Genomic DNA, 18,654 nt, shown 5'->3' on the forward strand with positions numbered 1-18,654 from the left:
CGGTGCTCCCCTTACGCCCCGCCCGCCACCACCGCGGCGGCCGCCGGGCTGGGCGAGGATGGAAGCGGACGCTGCTTCCCGCGCAGGCTGTTCCCGGGCAGGCACTCCTAGGGAAGGCTCTCTCCGGGCAGGATGAGCCCGGGAAGCCGCTCGCAGGGAAGGCTGTCCCCGGGGAGGGCCGTCAGCCCCGCCGCCATGTCGGGGGGGGGGCGCGGGGCTCCCCCATGGCGCTGACGCGCGTTGCCATGGCGACGGCCGGGCGGCGTTGGGGGGGGTGGCGGGATGACAACAAATATGGCGGAGAGGAGCAGGACGGCAGAGACGGGTCAGTGCCAGCCGCAGGCGCCTGGGCGGGGGGAGAGGGGGAGCCCCCCTTCTCCAGGGGCTTCTGGCGGTAGAGGGGGCCCGGTTCGCAGCGGAGTGCGGAGACGGAGCCCTTCTCCTGGGGGAGACGGGGGGGGAGAACCTCTGGCCGAGGGCACTGAGGTGGTGAAGGGACCGTGGCAGAGGCTCCTGCCCAAGGAGCTGTGACGAAGGGCAAAGCCCTTTCCCTTGGGGGATGAGGAGAGTCTTCCCAGGGACAAGGTGGTCGTGGGGAAAGCTCCTTCAGGCAGGTAGAGAGGGAAGAGCCCGCCTCGTTCCAGGCCTGCCTGAGAGGGACTGACCCGCTGTGGCGTGGAAGGTGTGAGGGCCACAGGCCGGCTCACCCGGCCGGCGCTGCGGGGCCGAGCCCCGGCGGGGCAGAGGAGGAGGCTGATGGTGGGGCAGCCTGCACCCTGCCCCATCCCCATCCTCCCGCACCCTGCCCCATCCCCATCCTCCCGCACCCTGCTCCATCCTCCCGCACCCTGCTCCATCCTCCCGCGCAGGGGCAAAGGTGGCGGTGGCGAAGAGCAGAGCAAACCGGCGGTGCAGAGGAGCTCCCCTTACACAAGAAACGACCGCCTGCGTGAATTAGCATGAAAAAAAAATAATGCATGAAGACACAGGTCTGGGACTGAAACTGCAGCACAAGGCTGGTAGCTTGCGGGTTGACCTGCAGGTGCTGCTTGACCTGTCTGGGAGGTGTCAAGTACCCGGAGGCTGCAGAGGGACAGCGAGCAGCACACCTGACAGCTTCCCTCCCTTACACTGTTACTGAAGATTTCTTTAAGGAAGGTGCCAAATGTTATTCTTCCTGTTCAGGATGTATTAACAATGGCTTTAACTGCGTATGTGAGATAAGTTTGTCTGTGAAACTGAAGCTTTGTGTCTCCTCATAAATTATAAGGACCCTCTAGGTACAGGGGTCTTTCCTGTTGTAACGAAACACAGTTAAGGTCTTTTCCAGCCCACGTGAAAACAAAAGCCCTCAAAATATATTATGAAAATTAGAGATACTAACATTTGGAAGATGGAACAAAGATGACAGTATTCCTGAATATTTAATCTCCCATAGTACCATACATAAATTATCTGAGTTCCTGAACCAGGAGTTCATTTTCCCAGCCTGCTGTGTTAGCTGCTGCACCTCCACTGTTCAGCCTCAGAAGTGGCTCCAAGTAAACATGCATTACCCATAGAACTGATCTTGGATTTGTAGTCCATTTAAGGTGAAAAAAAGGGATAAGTATGTCAAATGCTGTTGTGTTCTGGGAAATGATACTACAGAGTCTGCATCTAAGTGGATTGTCCACATGGATCTTGAACTCTGTGTTCAGCCATACTGTTTATGAACCCATGGAAAAACACTGTGAAGTTTATTGTGTGTTGAACTTGTCCATGAAGCAGGTGATTATTTTCATCTGCACTCTGTAACACTGCCAACACAGGTGATCAGCTCTGCCTGAGCTGTGAATTGGGGAACAGATCCCTGGAGGCCATTGGACTTTGTCAGCTTTCCTGCCTACCCCCTGTACCTGTGCCCTTGTCAGTAACTTCAACATGGAATGTAAATTTCCTGCTACTTCCAGGTTAATTTACATTGTGTTCTCTGCTGTATTGCTTAAACCTGCAGCATCACAGTATTTGTTTTTTAATTTCAGCCTTGCCCAGAACTTTTCCCACTTCTGACCACTAGCTGACTAACCAATGATTTTCTCATAAATGTTGTGTTCCAGCTTGTGCTGAATTCATGTCTAGTTGCATGTCCTGGTCCATGTCTGCTTGAGTTATACAGTGCTTGTCTGGCCACTTTGCAAGTTTAATTTGCAGGTCATTCTGTTTTGGAGAAGCCAGATAAGGAATTAAAAATGCAAATAAACACAAAGATAGGAAAAAGACCCAAAATCCTCAGAGAAAAGGAAGCAATCTTGTGATCTTGGCCCACTTTTAAGAAAGGTCATGGAAAGTAGACTGTGAGAAAAAAAGGTGAGATGGTTTGGATTTTTTCTGACTGTCAGCTGACACTAAGTCGACAGGCAGGTTCTTTCCATGGCAAATCCCTCAAAGAATCTCTTTTTTCCTTCCCTTTACTTCTGGGTGGCACTGACACTGTTGTTGAACACGTAATTGGGGAATGTTCCTGCTGCATCCTCACTGCTTAGTGTATCTTCATCATGTGTGAGATCTTGAGCAGTCTTTAGGAGATACAGGAATGTAGCTCTGGAACCTGCATTTTGCACAAATGCAAGGAGAATAAAACCATTACAGAAGGACTGAACAGTGTTCAAACCATATAAATCAATTTAGCTAGTATGAGTATGTAATACTTGCTGGATAGTTTTTGTTTTGTTTTGTTTTTTTTTATTTTTTTAACAGCAACATCATGTTTTTCGTCAAGGATCAGAAAACACAAGTAATAACTCTCATCATCTCATCTTCTCATCTTGAAATACTGATATTTGCCATTTTTGCATAAGGAAACTGTGTTACAGAGAAATGGATGGTAACTTATTCATGGTTTATAGCAGCACAGATTGCTCTGATGGACCATTCTTTACTGATTTAGTTCAGAACCCAGGTTTGACAAGAGTTGATGTCAGGAAAAATATAGTGTGCACTTAGAGATAAGGGATTATAAAAATTAGGTTTCTTCCTAAAGGTTATCTGACAGAGAATTATGCACATCTAGGATGCTTATGACCCCTCTAAACTCTTAGATTTGAAAATACACTGTGTCAAGACATTTTGTAAATTAATTATACTTTATGGAAAATACATATTTTTTTATAAAGCAAGAATTTTTTCTTTCAGTTTTATTAGTATCTCTTCCTGTTATAGGGAAGTAAATATATTAATCTATTTTATACTGGTAATTATTTGTACTCTTTCCTTATATACAAACATTTTCATATTCCATTCCTTTTCCCTGTAGAAGATTTTTTGTTGCTGTTTTTGCAAATTTTTAACCTTTTAAATTTTTTTTTAATTGGGGAGGGGGATTAGGACACACAGAATTGGACAAAGCATTTCAGGAGAGGGATTTCCATCAGTTTTTAGTCTACTGTTAGGCCCAGCATTGTTCTCTACATCATGGTTTCAGTGCAATTTCATGTAAAATTGAGACTTAATATGGAAAGTAGATTATCTCACACCTGTCTAGTACAGAGTTCATATTCTGCTGCTATCCTCACTGGACTAGGCAGACATCTGCTCTAATCCATTAAAATAGTTTCTGTATTCTGATGTTTGGTTAGAGTGCTGCAAATCAGCTCACTTTATTCTGAATTAATCATTTTACCATTGTAGTTAGCTCCTTAGTCCTACCTGCTTTCTTGAAAGTGTTTAAATCAGCCTTTTGCAGTAAAGTCTAAATTTGTATACCTCCTGTTTGGTTTTCCAGGTTGAAACCTTCATGTCTCAAACTGGGAATCCAACTTAAAAGCAACGTAAACCTTCACAAATGAAGGTTGCAGGAGGATGAAAACGATTGACTGCAGTTAGTTACTCTCAGGAGTTTCTTGGTTTGATTTCCAGTTGTTCTGCTCAGCTCATCTTGTTGTCATAAACCTCTGGAAGATACAGGATACAGGAAAAGAACCAGTTTAGTTAAGTTTCTTCAAAACCAGATGAATGTTATTTTTCCAGTTCTGGAGCAAAGAGGACATTTTATCTTCAGTAAGGAAGGTTTAGAGTAGGTCATAGTGAGTACAGAGTGCCTGTATCTGTTAAAGTTTTTGACCCATGAACCAGATGAAAGTGTTTTCCAATTTAGAATTTCACTAGTTATCTCCTTCTCCCCAGGTTTCTGTTCAAGGCATCTGCATTACCTTCAGAGGACTTGCATCTGGAGACCTGAATGATCAAAGGGTGCAGGTTATCTCTGAGTTCTGTAATAGTTTTCTATCTGAGGCAACTGCATATTAGCCTGGATTGACAGTTCTAATATGTGTTATTCCACAATTGCTGGTCATTTTGTGGATATTAGTATTTCTGGTATTTCATTGTGTCATCATCACTGAAATCATAGTGAAAGCAAGGAAAGGCATGTACTCACAGTACTGGACAGGATAGAAATAAATGTCTTTAGACCAAAAATCCTGGTTATCAGAATAAACAGGCTTCCCAGCTGAACGTGGAGTTTTTAATGTTTATTTACATGTCACAGTCGGTACCTTGCAGAGTGGTGTTGAGTCACATTTCATGTTAAGAATGGTTGGAATTTTCAAAGTGTTCACAGCAGTGCTGTGACCTGGCTTCAGGGAGGAAATCTGCAAACCTCTGCTGAATGCTCAAGCCCCACCCAAAGTTTGTGTAGTAATTAGTGTTCCTAAAGCAATTGGTGTTCAGCTCATTTATTTTGGAGATCTGCATGTGAAGGGGCCAATAGAACAGCTGTGTAAATGCTGCAGTGTTTTCTAATTGATTTCAGTATGATTATGCTGAGTTGGATTGTTTTGAAGATAGCTTTTCATTATTCTTTCAGAAAAGAAAAGTTATTCTTTTAAAAATATTTAATCATATGTGATATGACAACATTCTAGTATCAGACACATAACTGCTTTCTTTTCAGTGGCCTTAATTATTAAATAAAAAAAAACTAAATAAGAAAATAATTGATTTGTCTTTAAATATAGGCTTTTTTGATAACTAATTCACCAGCTTTATCATGAAGAAATTTAAAATAGGAGAGATCAGCTAATTACTTTAACAATAGTACCTAATCTTGGTCATTAAAATAACACTGTACATCAGTGGTACTTCTGATTCTCCAGGTAAACTTAATTTCTTCAATTGAATTAACTTTCCCTAAATGATTTCTGAATTTTAAAGTGTATACAAACAACAGAGCTTATTTTGTAACGTAGACAACTAACCTGTGGGCACAGCAGAATTCCAGTGTTTGGGTAAAGACACTGCAGCCTTCGTGCTGGATGGGATCTGCCCACTGTATCCTCCTATCAACACGAGGAGGCTTCAAGAGTCACTGGAAAACTGTGTGGGGACTGGGCCCAGCCCTGCAGATGTTCACACAGCAGAAAGAGCTGTTTGCAGTTGTTTATAAAATGCTGCAGGGTAGATTTGTAAACAAATCTAAAATGGGTTTTGTTCAATAAAGACATTTGCCAGAATTTACTGATTGCATTGGTACATTTCAGCCAGAGCAGTTGGAAGTCTAGGGGACATTAGAGAAAGGTTTCTTAGTAAATCTGAGCTCTTTTTAAGACTATTAACTATTTCAGTTTTAACTGTATAAGGTGAAATATTCATTGAAGTTCTATACAGAAATTAACTCTAGTTGCTGCAGAAAGGTATTATAGTGATCATTAGACTCTGTTGCCAGTAGGCTGCTATTCAAGTAATTTCCAACGTTTTTTCAGTTATCTAGTGGAAAAAAAAGCACCCACTAGAAAAATTCATTGAAGAAGAGCTGCTAATGTATATTTGGTACTTAAAGCTTTGATCATATTTTTGTTACATAATTTGCCATATAAGGAGACCTGAGAAATACTAATGAAGGCTTTATACAGCCAGAAGATATAATTTCAGAAAAAGAAAGAAACAGGAATGTGTTAGGCATTCCAGCTGCCATTTTTGAATGGTTTACCATTTCCTAACCATATTTCATACATTTTTTTCCTTTGACGAATAATCAAAGCTTTGAAAAGTTACTTACCTCAAGCCTCCCAACATTTTTTCTTTCAGTGTAGTTCAAAGCACCCTATTAATTACTAGCTCTTGTGAGAGGAGGCTTTTGAATTCGTAAAAAGTAAAATGAGACACATGGAGAATTTTAATAGGTTTTATACTGAAATTTGTAAAACAGAAGTTTCTGCAAGTTTCTTTAGTGTGGCTGTCACTACTTTTAGTAGGCTAAAGTCTCATGCAAAAGACCAGATCAACCTCAGAATGCATTTATGTGCCCTACATAGCTTTTCTGTTTTTGGAAGAGGAGTTATATAGATTTAATGCTGAATAAAATAGTTTTTAGAGTCATGTCCCTGTGTTACAATGGAACCAGCTTGATCTCCACATGGGGCCACTACCAGGACTGGGACACTGAGATCTGCAGCACCAGCCCACCCTCCAGGTGGGACACCTCACACAGTAGCTGTCAGCTGCCCCAGGAGGGATGAACAACTTGTCTACGCTGGGAAATTTTCCTTCCTCCTCTTCCCTGCACAACACCTGCTTAGGGACAGAAGGAAATGGCTGAATAGTCATCGTTACCTTTTTCAAAGTTTTTTAATGAAGATGTCTGATAACTTGGCAACAGAAAGCAGCAGCCCTTGGATAAAGGAGGTGCTGGAGGACAGGGAGGGGAGTTTGTGCAGCTGTTTCCTGCTGATGTCACCGAGATGCAGCCGTGCTGCTTTGCTCACAGCAGTGCTGCTGATGCAGAGCAGCTCCAGCACAGCCACCTGGGTGTGTGCATCGGGCTCCATCACTCTTGTTTCTGGAGGATTGATCGTGCTGCCCTTTTCCAGAACGATGGGAATCTGTAGAAACCAGCTTAGATTTCTCAAGTGGTGCCCGAAGGTTGTTGGCAGAGCCTTGATGCAGAATTGCCATGTTTAGATTGCACTGTACCTGAGATAATGAGTTCTTCTGGGCTCAAGCTGTGTCTGGCATTAATCTATAATAGAGGTAAACCAATTTACAATTAATTGAAGTTGGTTATGGGTACACATCAATGTATCCCGTATCCCAGCTTCCTTGTCACATTGTCCCCACAACCAGTTTTCTTGACTGTGCCACAGAGGCCAAGACTGCCATTTAAGAAGTACTGTATTTGTTGACTTTGGATTTTTACATAAGTTTCTTGAAGTAATTTTACTATTTGTATGTTGAAATGGTTTGGAAAACTGCTCTACTAAAATAATAATGACTTCCATTTCATTTTGTCACAGAGTCTCAAACTCAGAATGTGGACTTCAGTATTAAATCTAGGGCTCTCATCCTGCAAATGTTTGGCAATGAATTTGATGTATTTGTGTATAGTAAATGCTTTTCGTGGCTGGTTCTATTTTAGGATAAGTAATGTATAAACATTAGAGACTAAAACTTCTATGTTTTGATACATATATTTTCTAATATACATATGTATCCCTGTTCTCTCAGAATGGTAAACTAGCTGATTTCATAGTTGCATTATGTCAAAAATCAAGCATAGAAAAGGGAATGGAGGAAAAAGTAGTTGTCTTAAATTATTATTATTAGATTAATAAGCTCTCTAATGATTCCATTTAACTGCTAATTTACAGAGCTGCTTACTTAGCAGTGGATCTCACAATCATGAGTGAAAACTGGCAAGATTTTCCTTTTACATTTTGTTTCATAAGCACCTTGAAAAATGCGTTGAATTTCAATCTCCACTAAAGCAAGTGGAACATCAGTTCCCGTGAATCACCAGAGCAGAGCAGCAGGAATCCATCGCAAAGGGAGCCCGTTTGGATTCATTGCAGCTCTGCTGATGTGTTTTCATTTGCAATAAGCAGCAGAGGCACTTTGCCATTACAGACAACTTCAGTGCTGGGAAGCCTGGCAAGTGACTATCAGGTTTTCATGCATATAAAATGCAGATGAGTTAGTATGGTGTGTTTGATTAATGAAAAATTCCTCAAATAACCTATACAAATCCAAAAGCAGCAGCATTATTTCATGGGAGCTGTCCATGTGAAGTAGGATTGTGAGATAAACTTGGCTCTGTACTACTTACCTACACCCAAAGCCTGTGGTGCTCCAGAACAGCAGATGTTTTGTAACTAGGCACAATACCACTATATCTGCTGGTTATTTTATTTCTGAGCAGTACAAATAAACAGTAATTTGATCTCAGAGCTTTCTCTGTGTAAGCCTTCTTGAAGGTAGAATTTTTGGCTTGTGTTCTGCATATTTGAAGTATTTTGTATGCATTTCATATTCCCATAAATATTGTATCAACTTAGTATTTGCTTAGTTAAAAAAACTGCTGAATATGCTGTATTAGTTAGTAGCGTTCTCTGTAGTTTTATTCCTGTTCTGTTGCTGATGCAAGACAGTTAATAGATCGTTTGTTTTTGCTGACATTTTTTATGTTAGAAAATGGGAATTCTGAAAGAATATTTAATTTTTTTTCTATATGGTGCTTTGTGAATAAAATAATACTGCAATGATCAAATTGTTTGGAATGAAATACTAAATTATGTTTTTAAATAAAGGGAATGTGAGTGGAAAATGCTTGGATCAAAGAAATTCTCAATAGTTTAAAATACTACTTTTTGGAATGGACTTTTGGAAAGTAGGGAGAAATGCTCTTCTAAACAAAGAAGTTAAAGGAGTTGTTTCAATGATTAATTATAGCTATGGCAGTAATTAATAATGTAATTGATTTCAGCAACCTGGGGGAACAAATTATTTCAGAAGTAGTACTAAAATCCCCAAATTATTTTAAATATGCAATCGTGAAGAAGAGTCTAACTCAAAAGTGAAGAAACTATGGCTGAAACTACTGCTGGCTTAAGTTTTAACTGGCAGAAGACATCCCTACATCCCTAAACAACAGGTGAATAGGAAGCAAGAGCCAAGGGAAATAGCAGTTTAACCCAAAGAAGAATACAGGAATGGTGTGTAATAACCAGGATGGAAACTGTCCGTGCGCCAAGGCTGCCCAAGTTTCATTTACCACACTCAGGATGGAAGCCCAAGCAGCTGCAGTGACCACCTTTGTTCCAGTCACTTGGGAAATACAAGGTCTTGAACAGAGAGATGGTGCTGTGCAAAGCTGCTGATGTGTTTCCCCACAGGATTTTCTGCCTGCCCTGGAGCCCTCATGGAACGCCCAGTTTCTCATGGATAAAGATTTATTATCACCATAATGATGTTAGTGGTTGAGTCAGAAATTGAATTGAAGTCTCCTGAACACTTGAATTAGTGATAATCAAATATTTTAAAAAAATTTGGACATGTGCATCTGCAAGAAATTTACAGTAGTTGCACTTGAGGTATGAAAAAATTTAAATAGCTGTTAATAGTGGGTTTGGTGTAGTGCCACAGCTGACCTGTGTTGAGGCTCACCAGGCTGATTGCTTGTGAAGAATAGCTGAGAATGAGATAAAAGCCCTATCCAAATTAGAACGCACAGCTGTATTCCCTCAGTGCTAACCCTGGAATAATGTCCATGATCCAGCTTGCTAGCTCAGCATCACAGCCATGCTGCCTGCCTTTGGCCTTCCTGGGATTCAGCAGATAACCTCATGCTCCCACACTGTGGCATAGACATCTCTTTAAATATAAATTTGGGAAGTTCCTGTTCAATCAACAGACATTGTAAGCCATGAAAAGTGCTAGGATTTTGGCATGAGCAGGCTAATTTTCATGAACAGAAAAAGTGCTGTTTATATGCTCCATACTTGACCTTGCTGATATTCTTGAAAGGCTTCCATAGTACTTCATACCTGGTAGTTTTACAAGATGTCTTTTGTGGACAAACATTTTGAATGTGATAGTCAGGGCTGAGGAATCTGAAAACTAGGACAAGATATAAAGCCTTGGCCTTTTGCAAAAGCTGAAATCAACCTACTTCTCTGTTATATGAAGAATATTTATTACCTATTGAATCTTTTTTCAGTTTCCCAGCTGAGAATCAGTTGTTCCCCAAGCAAGGAGACACACAAAGTTGTTAACTTGGAGAGATTAAACTTTGTTAGTAACTAAAGGCTATATAATCTTGGGTCAGGGTCACTGCGTTGGTTGCTATATCAAAGATGCTTTATTTACATTTAGCTTGCCTCAATGTGAGTTATCTTTAGTTTAGAAATTTATTTTCTCATGACTTCTTCTAGTTATGCTGTCAAGTTTAAGCAAGATAATGTGCTTTTGTTAAATCAGTGCCTCACACCCAGGGCAGCTGAAACATGGATGTATACATATTATCCAGGAGTATATATGGATTTATACACAGCATATATCCATGAATCTCTCCCTTTCCTTCCACTTCTTCTATGCTCCCTCACATATAACACAAACCCAGGTATATAAAAGCTGATTTGTTTCAGTATTAAATAGCATGGGAAATATTTACAGCATTTTAGGGTGGCATCAGCAAATACTAGTGAGTAACTTCAACCACTACCATCTTTTTCCAGTTTTGTGAGTAATATCGGGTTTTGCCCTTACCTGAAATTTCCTCCACTACAATTCCAAACCCTGCAATTGCCTACCTGCTTGACTCAGTATTTTTTGCAGGTCACACACCCTCCTTGTCTTTGGGAAATCAGTTGCATACAAATTTCAGAAATATATGGGATGCTATGGAAGAGTTTCGCTTCTCAAAGTTCTGTGGTACCACACAAGGAATTGGCTTTAACTCTTCAGTTCTTTTCCTGCTTCAGAATCCCTAGACAGATTTTCAGATTTTTTCAGATTTTTTCCTACCATTCCAGGTAGGAACATCCCCAAATTTTTTTTCTTGACCCAGAACTTGAATTTCTGTATACTCTTTGCTGGTGTTTCAGCATCTCCTCTCATTCACATGCAGAGCTAATTCTCTGAGCCATCCCTTATTTCCCAGAAAGGGTGGACTTGCTGATACTTTTTTGTGGATGCAACTCTGAGGACTAGTTCAACTCAATAGCTATTATCTTCTCTTTTTTCTGCTAGCTGGTGTTGCATATTATGTACTATAATTTTGTTTACTGTTTATATGTTTTATGCTTTTGTTTGATGTGGTTTTTTTACTTAAGTATTGCTACTATAGCAACTGTTGCATCATGTGATACCTTTGATGTTATCAAGATACCAAATACTTGTTAAAAGTAAACCTATATATCATGAAATCCACTGATCCTTATAATGTTTTTAAATAAACATATTTTCAGTTTATGTATTCAATACAACTGTATTTTCATTCTTTTTTTTCATTTGTGGTAGAATTTTAGTTTAGACCTTATAAGTGCAGTAAAAAGAGTAATGGATTTTTTTTTTTTTTTGCTTGCTGAGTTCAAAGCATTAATTGCTTTTTAAAATTTTCAGTAGAAAAATCTGTTCGTACCTTCTTGGACACTTTGGATTTCACTGAAGTGATAAAAAAAATTTCATTGCCATTTGTCTCTAACAGAAAGGTATATCCTTGGGGACAGCCCACACTGAGATAATAAATGAGTAGTCTTGAAGTAAAGCTTTTAGGTTGAAGAATGGAAACAAATATCACATATGAAATAAGTGCAACGCCACACAAGCTGACTTTTCTTCTTTTTTCTATAAACTCATAAGAGAATGCCAGCCGCTGAGAGTGAGGAGTCATGGGCAGAGCAGTATCTGTCTGCCAAATATCTCCAGCTGAATGTTCCTCATTGGATTTTGGATAGCAGCTATATTGACCTTGGATTGATAGTTGTATCTCTGCGTGGATCTGGTCTTTTTGAAAGGACCGTGCAGTGGAAATTTCTCACCACCTTTTCACACTTGACCAGCCTGGTAGTCAGTGCTTTGTTTTGGGCTAAGCACCTTGTGTACCTTTTCGTCCCTACTTGCCCGGGGCTTTCTGCTCAGCGTGTTGCAGGCAAAGTCCTCTTTGTGGTGCCACTGAGGCTTTCGTAGGCACCCCATGTGTCACCACCTTTAGTGGTCATTTTGCTTTACATATTCTCACATAAGAACGAGATTTTCCACCCTGAGCTTTGCCTCAGACACCAATTCCACACCTTCTGCTACAGTGAAGGAGTTTGGGTCTGTGCAGCTAAAGAGGCATGAGGTATTTAGATCTACTTTAGCTTCTAGCCCAAAATGAAAATTAATGGTGGGTTAGCTAAGGAGTTGTATTAGGAAAGTTGAAAGGTAATATTGTCTGGTAGCCTCTGAAGAAAGAATAACTTGTGCAATAAATTAAAGACCCAAACCATAAATTTTGTTTCCTTCCTATTATGCGACCAACCACAAGCTCTTTCAAGTCCCTGGCAGTAAGATGGAGTTTATTTCTACTGACTACTTTCAGGATCTGTGAATCTGTACAAATCTCAGAATTTGTCTGATCTCTGCTAAACTACAGTTCATCTTTGCTTGTTTTTTTGAATATGAATATCATCTCACAGTTTGGAGACAGACTTGACAAGCAGTCTGTTGGTCAAACCGTAGGAGGAAAGTAATTGAAGAGACAATTGCTGCAAAGCTGCTTTATCTCAAATTTGGTTTTTAAATGACAACACAATATTACTATTTTTTAGAACTAGACCAAGCTATATGACAATGCCTTCTTGTGGTAACCAGTGTTTTCCTTGCTGGACTTTTGAAATAGGTAATGATGACAGAATGGGCTCAGTACCCCAGTGTGAGGAGCAGGTGTGGCTGCTGCCATGCCAGGTATTATCTCAAACCCTGGGATTTGTAGTCTAAATACATTTTTCCCCTTTCTTTTCAGATCACAGTGCCTGTGATTTAAGTACATTTCAGATTGACAGCACTCTGTAGTATGTTTAGATTCTCCGGGTCATGCCCAAGCCTTGCTTCGGGATACATGGCTGTGAAGATCAAAATGACAGTTATGTTTTCTTCTTTTTCTTAGCATTTTTAAGTCAATGGAGCTGGAATTCCAAGTTCCTGACTGCTGCTGCCTGTAGGATTTTTAGAATGGCTACAGAGCATTCAGAATTCATAGCAGAAATAGCTTGTCTTCCTGAATATCAGTGTTTCTGAAGCCTAGGGATAATGATATAAAGCTTTTATTAAAAAAAAAAAAAGTCAAAGAATAAGAGAACATAATCAGCTGTTGAGACTATGAACTTGTACTAAATGCTATAATTGGAAAGAATTTTGCTAAAATGACACTGTTTTCACGTTTGTGGAGCAGACACAGTTATTGGCATAAATTCCATTAGTGCTGCTTAGCCTAAGTGTGAGTTGAGCAGTGTTCATCTGGAGACTTAGAATGTTTTGGAGCTAATAGGAGTTGCTGTTGGTCATCTGATTTTTTTTTTTTTTTAATTGCAAACTGTACTGAGAGTTCAGATTCACTTCTTTTTGTGGGTTTCTATTAAAAGTACTGCTCAAGGCTAATGGAGCTTATCTAGGATACCTGGAGACTTCCTAGCCCCCGGACGATAGGGATCTTGTTATTAGATCTTTATACCATAGATGTTTCCAGCAGCAAAATGTACTCTAATTTTATTCTAAAATAAGGATCTCAAAAAAGAATGCAGGGTGTCTTGATGCCATTTGTAATTAAAGAAAGACTTCCACAAAGGTTCCTTGCAGTTGTTGTAGGTTTTTTTGTTACCTCACCTTTCTAATTGGCTCTCATTGTTAGGCAGTGTGATTAGAAGAAAGATGCAGGTTTTCCAGGCAAATTCTCGCTATATTTTTCCATGTCTGTTTTAATGTAGCTGTGCTCTCCTGCCTAATGTAGCATGAGGGTAGCTGCTGGCTGCTTGCTCCCTGGGTTTTCGTGTTTGGCACTTCTGGAAGCTGGGCTTGTTGTTTACTCAATACAGAGTCCCTGTTACTTTCTAAAGAGGTACCTACCTCTGGAAACTACAGTGTTTAAAGAAAATGTACTTAAATTTGCATGATGTTTATTGTAGCAAATACTGATTTCATCTTTTCCTAAATGAAAAAAAAAAAAAAAGTTGGCTTTACCCTTTGAATTTAAGAAGGGCAAAGAAACTCTGGAAATTTCCAAACTCTCCCTCCCACGAATCCCAGTCTCCTGGAACTGATTCTATTCATTTTCACTAGTTTGATGTGAAATATATCCACAATGACAATAGTGATGAATGCAGATACCAGAAGACTCTGCCCAGGTTTTATTTTAAAGCCTTATATACTTACAGAGATTTCAGGCGCCCACAGATTTTATACCTGATAGAAAATTACCATTAAAGTTTAATACTGCAGTAAAAGTAAATCCTAGGGATTTGCTGGAGCCTCCTGGAGTTTAAGCTATGAAGAATTAGAATAAAATAGCTATGTGTCTTACAACCCATAAGAAAAATAATTGACAAAATAAGAACTACATTCTGAGACAATTTCTTTGCTTGGTTTTGCCTTTGCTTGTCTTATCTAACCTTTTTTTCAAAGGAGACTCTGGTCTCCTTAAGTGGAATGCGCAGGATGTACTTCAGTTAATTCTCTTCTTTCCCTTTCAGTTTGTTTCAGATCGAAGAGCCATTTCCCTTCCCCACTAGGTTCTGTCATACATCTTTGCCTCCAGGCAGGAAAATCTGCTGAGGGCTCCCCGGTTGGGAGGACAGGATCTCAGGATTGGCCAGAGGACTGGAGCCCAGGGTAGCTGTTCCCTCCATCTGAGGGTGGTGTTGTGTTCCCAGCCCCACTCTCTGCATCTGCTGAGCGCACAGGCGTGAAGCCATGGTTTATCATGGACTCACACAGGCTCCTTTTCAGGCAGTTCTCTGGCCTTTTCTTTATCACCCAAGGAGAGCATGCCAGAAGGGACGTGGTGCTGTTGTGCTGCTGAATAATGTGAAGTTCAAAGACAGCAATTTTGCATGTTTAGAGATTAAAGATAATATAACTCAAAATATAGCAACAGTGCGTTCTGAATATTGTAATTACCGTGGAATAAAGAACATGCTAGGAGAGTAATATTGTTAAATGACTATGAATTGCAGGCTATTTGATGATTTTATTCTCATTCCTGGAGGGCTACATTAGGTCAGGAGGAGCAGATGGAAACTTTTTGCTGGGACACAGTTACTTGACAGCTTCCTTCTGCATTGTGTAAAGTCTCCATTGGCAGATTTTCTAAATTGCCAGGGAGATGTAACTCTCTCTTCTGCCTGCTTTTCCTCCACTGTCTTATGGTGTTAGTGCTATGAATGTAATCCTTTCTAGTTTCTTCAGCTTTTTCCCAGTTATCTTCTATAATTTCTAAGAGGTCTGTTACTTTTAGCTGAGACTCAAAAGGAACATTTACCAAGAGGAGTCCAGTCTTCAAACAGCTCTACTCAGGCGACTCCCTGCTTCCCATTCTTTCAGTTTGGTCCCTGGCAGCTCAGGCACTCATGGTGATTTGCAGGTTTTCCACTAATTTTTCTTTGTATCCTTAATTCCACAATGTTTCATTGCACATTTGCAATCTTAGCTGTAAGAGGTAAGTATTGATCCAACTCAGGTGAAACTGAGGAAGGGTTTTCCTCTGGCTCCTGCTCTGCACTGGAGCTTGCTCAATGCAGAGGGGTGAATTTTATCAAGGGACAGGATCACAGCCATGCAGATTCACAGATGCCCCATCCAGGCCTCAGTTTGTCTCTACTGTTCCCAGGCTTTAAGCAAATTGTATCAGCATGCTGGTAAAAAACATCCAGTTAAAATATCCTACGTATCAATTATACACTTAAAGAAAACAATTTAAATGCCACAGATTGCTGTCTGTGGGTAATTATTCAGTCTAAAACAAATAACCCAGAGGTTACAAATAATAATTTTGCTAAAAAATACTATTATGCATTATTAAATTCTAGATTATGCTAAAGTAAGAAAAGGTCTAAATTCTGTTTGTTCTGTTGTAGTACTTCCCAAAGAGAGTAAGTTCCAAATTTCTTCCAGGGGAAGACTGAGGATTCATATGCCAGATATTGACCTGGATTTGCATATTTTTTAATGTGGGATTTATGTACCTGGGAAAATATGGGTATATGATAGAAAGCCTGACAGACCCTTTAATTATGGTGTCACAATACATTGATATAATTTGTTACCTCAGCTAAGGTGTTTTGCCTCAAGAGGTGGAATACTTTTATGTATGGAAAGGTCACTTTTAATTAATAAGCTGTTTTCCTCATTCAGGGACAATATGAATTGCTTGTAACATTTGTGTGAAATACTTTTCAATATAAAAATAAAACAAATTGAGCTTTATGTCACATTTATCATTCCCCATAACCCATTTAAATGTCAAAAAAATCAGTGCAGACCAAAAGTCTATTTCTAGAAGCCTTAGTAGCCCTATTTATCAGAGTGAAATAAGATATTATCATCCCATTATCCCATCCCATGCCTTCTGCACTTGAAGCCATACCATTTCTTCATTTTCTATAATACAGAAGATAGTTTTTCTATTGTTAAATATTTCTTGTCCAAGCTGTAAGTAGTGAAGAAAGTGCTGAATGTTTCTCACACTATAATATAAATGTATGATATAATATACAATTATTTGCTTGCTTTGTTGTACATATCTCAAATGGAAAAAAAATTAGTGTTTTTCTATCCCTATTTGGAAACAAATATTTTGCAGACTACAATTTATTATAATTTTACCGTAAGGATAAAGCTTTCAGTGTATTCAGTACTGATATATTTTGATAAAAATCATGCCATTGTATGGAAACTTACATCCTTCTATATTTTACCATGAAACAATGCCTCATTAAAAAATATAATTATTCAGGTTCTTTTTCTGAGTTTTGTTTCCTAACAAGGAGGGCTCAGTCACATGGCTCTATGGGTGGGTGTCTCTTCCTTCTAATAATTCTAAAATTTCAAATTTGAGTGAGATTGAACAGTGTGAAAGGTTCTAAGTTCATTTAAGATGCATGAAAATAGGCATCAGGATAGAGGAAGAAGATCCCATTAATGCTGATAGAGAAGAAGATGCTTCTGAGGGTTGTGATAAAGAACCTGATGAGGAGTTTAATTCTAGGGAATCCAGCAGGATCTAGAGCTAGAGAATTCCTGTTGAAAGAAGTAGATCCAGCTGAATATCAGACTAATGCATATGAGAGGGCTCAGCTACAGGTCATAAACATGCATGAAACCAGCTGGGTGATTTGTTCCTTAGAGAGGCTTTAACAGGTTATGCCATTATTATATCAAAATTCTTATATACACTTTGAAAAGAAAGAGTTAATTTACTGGTGCAGATGTTAAATGGTGAAAAATTTATTTTATGTAGAAATGTGCGGGGAAGTAGCCTTCTACTGGTTTTTATATATTAAATATATTTTGTTTTATGCTAATGGTTTTTTTTTTCACTTTTACTGCAACAGGCAGTGCCATGGGAAGCGATGATATCATAGCAGGGAACGTGAGCAAGCACATTGTTCTCCCAGCTGGTTACTGTGGACAGCCCAAAAAAGGACATCTTATATTTGATGCCTGCTTTGAAAGTGGTGAGTATTTTCATCATTATGTTACCCAGTTGTCAATATATTAACATTTTAAACTCCATCACTCATCTTTTTATGAAGTGTCTTAATTATAAAGAAGACTTACATTAAATACTACTTAACAAATTTAGCTGATTCCCTTCAGTCACGTTTGACTTCAAGTCAGTCTTCAAATGTCAAAAAAGTTTTGAGGTTTGCTGTTGCCTACAACAAAAATTTCATCAGGTCCATCTTTAACCACATGTGGACACATAACAGGATTTTATTCTGTCATTATTTATGTGTAGTATTTATGTATTTATGATGTTGTATTTAAAATATGCTATTTAAAATTTTAATTTAGAAGTTTACTGGGGCAGTTAACCCAGTAAAGTGCCAAGCCCATCCTTGCATAATTAAAGAATTTTGAAAATCTGTATGTGCTGTCTTTAAATATATTACTTTGGGTTTCCTGTGGCCCGATCCTATATTGCTGAGGCTAATGGAAGTTCTGCCTCTGATGTCAATAGGAGAATTCAACTTTAGGAAGCTACTGCAAAGTGAAACTGTTTTTACAGGAGTTATAGTTAGCACATTAATTTAAAGAGTCATTTTAATTGCTTATATGCATGTGGGCTATGTAGGTAAATATATGCATGAAAATGTAGCATTGTTTAAATTTTTGTGTTACATACATGTGTGCTACCAGATTTTTAGCTTAAATCTATTATTACTGGCTTTCAGACCTACAGAGCACTGTTAAACACCATATGTAGAAAAGGCATTTGGCAGGATAAACTATAGTTTTCTGCATGGTTTATGTGAGAGGTGATGGTAATGCCAAAACTGCTCCAGTGTCTTGTAAAATGAGCTTTTTATAAAGAGTTACATCCCTAAGGGTAGAATACTGGCTGCCAGTTCCTGGATAAATATTAAATTGAGTTATTTAAATCCTGTGATTACATTATGTAAAAAGTGCAAATGATGCAGTGAATAATAAAGAGTATTTTTTTAAGGTGTGTCTCTGAAGGTTCAGACAATAGTTCTGTATTTTTAAAAATACTTTGACTGCTATTTTATAATACTTATGTGCGGTTTTTGCATTTTTGTATCAGAAAACAGCTTAAGAAATGAATCATGGCCAAGCTGGGAAATTTACTTTATTGTGCTAAATTTCTCTGCAATGAAAAAAGATCAGTAGCAGTCATCAAATTAT

At 39.1% G+C, this 18,654-nt stretch overlaps 1 protein-coding gene across 6 annotated transcripts in view; it reads left to right on the top strand.

Moving 5' to 3' along the window:
* Positions 1 to 279: 279 nt before the first annotated feature.
* Positions 280 to 18,654, top strand: part of LOC136560179 (BEN domain-containing protein 5) — an 883,159-nt gene continuing 864,784 nt past the window's right edge. For all 6 annotated transcript variants that reach the window (XM_066555873.1, XM_066555874.1, XM_066555870.1 and 3 more), the window contains exons 1-2: positions 280 to 325; positions 17,340 to 17,462. In XM_066555873.1, the coding sequence (XP_066411970.1) occupies positions 283 to 325; positions 17,340 to 17,462 (166 nt within the window). In that variant the 5' untranslated portion in view covers positions 280 to 282. The remainder of the gene's footprint in view (positions 326 to 17,339; positions 17,463 to 18,654) is intronic.

This window comes from Molothrus aeneus, chromosome 9 (genome assembly GCF_037042795.1).
Source record: "Molothrus aeneus isolate 106 chromosome 9, BPBGC_Maene_1.0, whole genome shotgun sequence".
NCBI lineage: Eukaryota > Metazoa > Chordata > Aves > Passeriformes > Icteridae > Molothrus > Molothrus aeneus.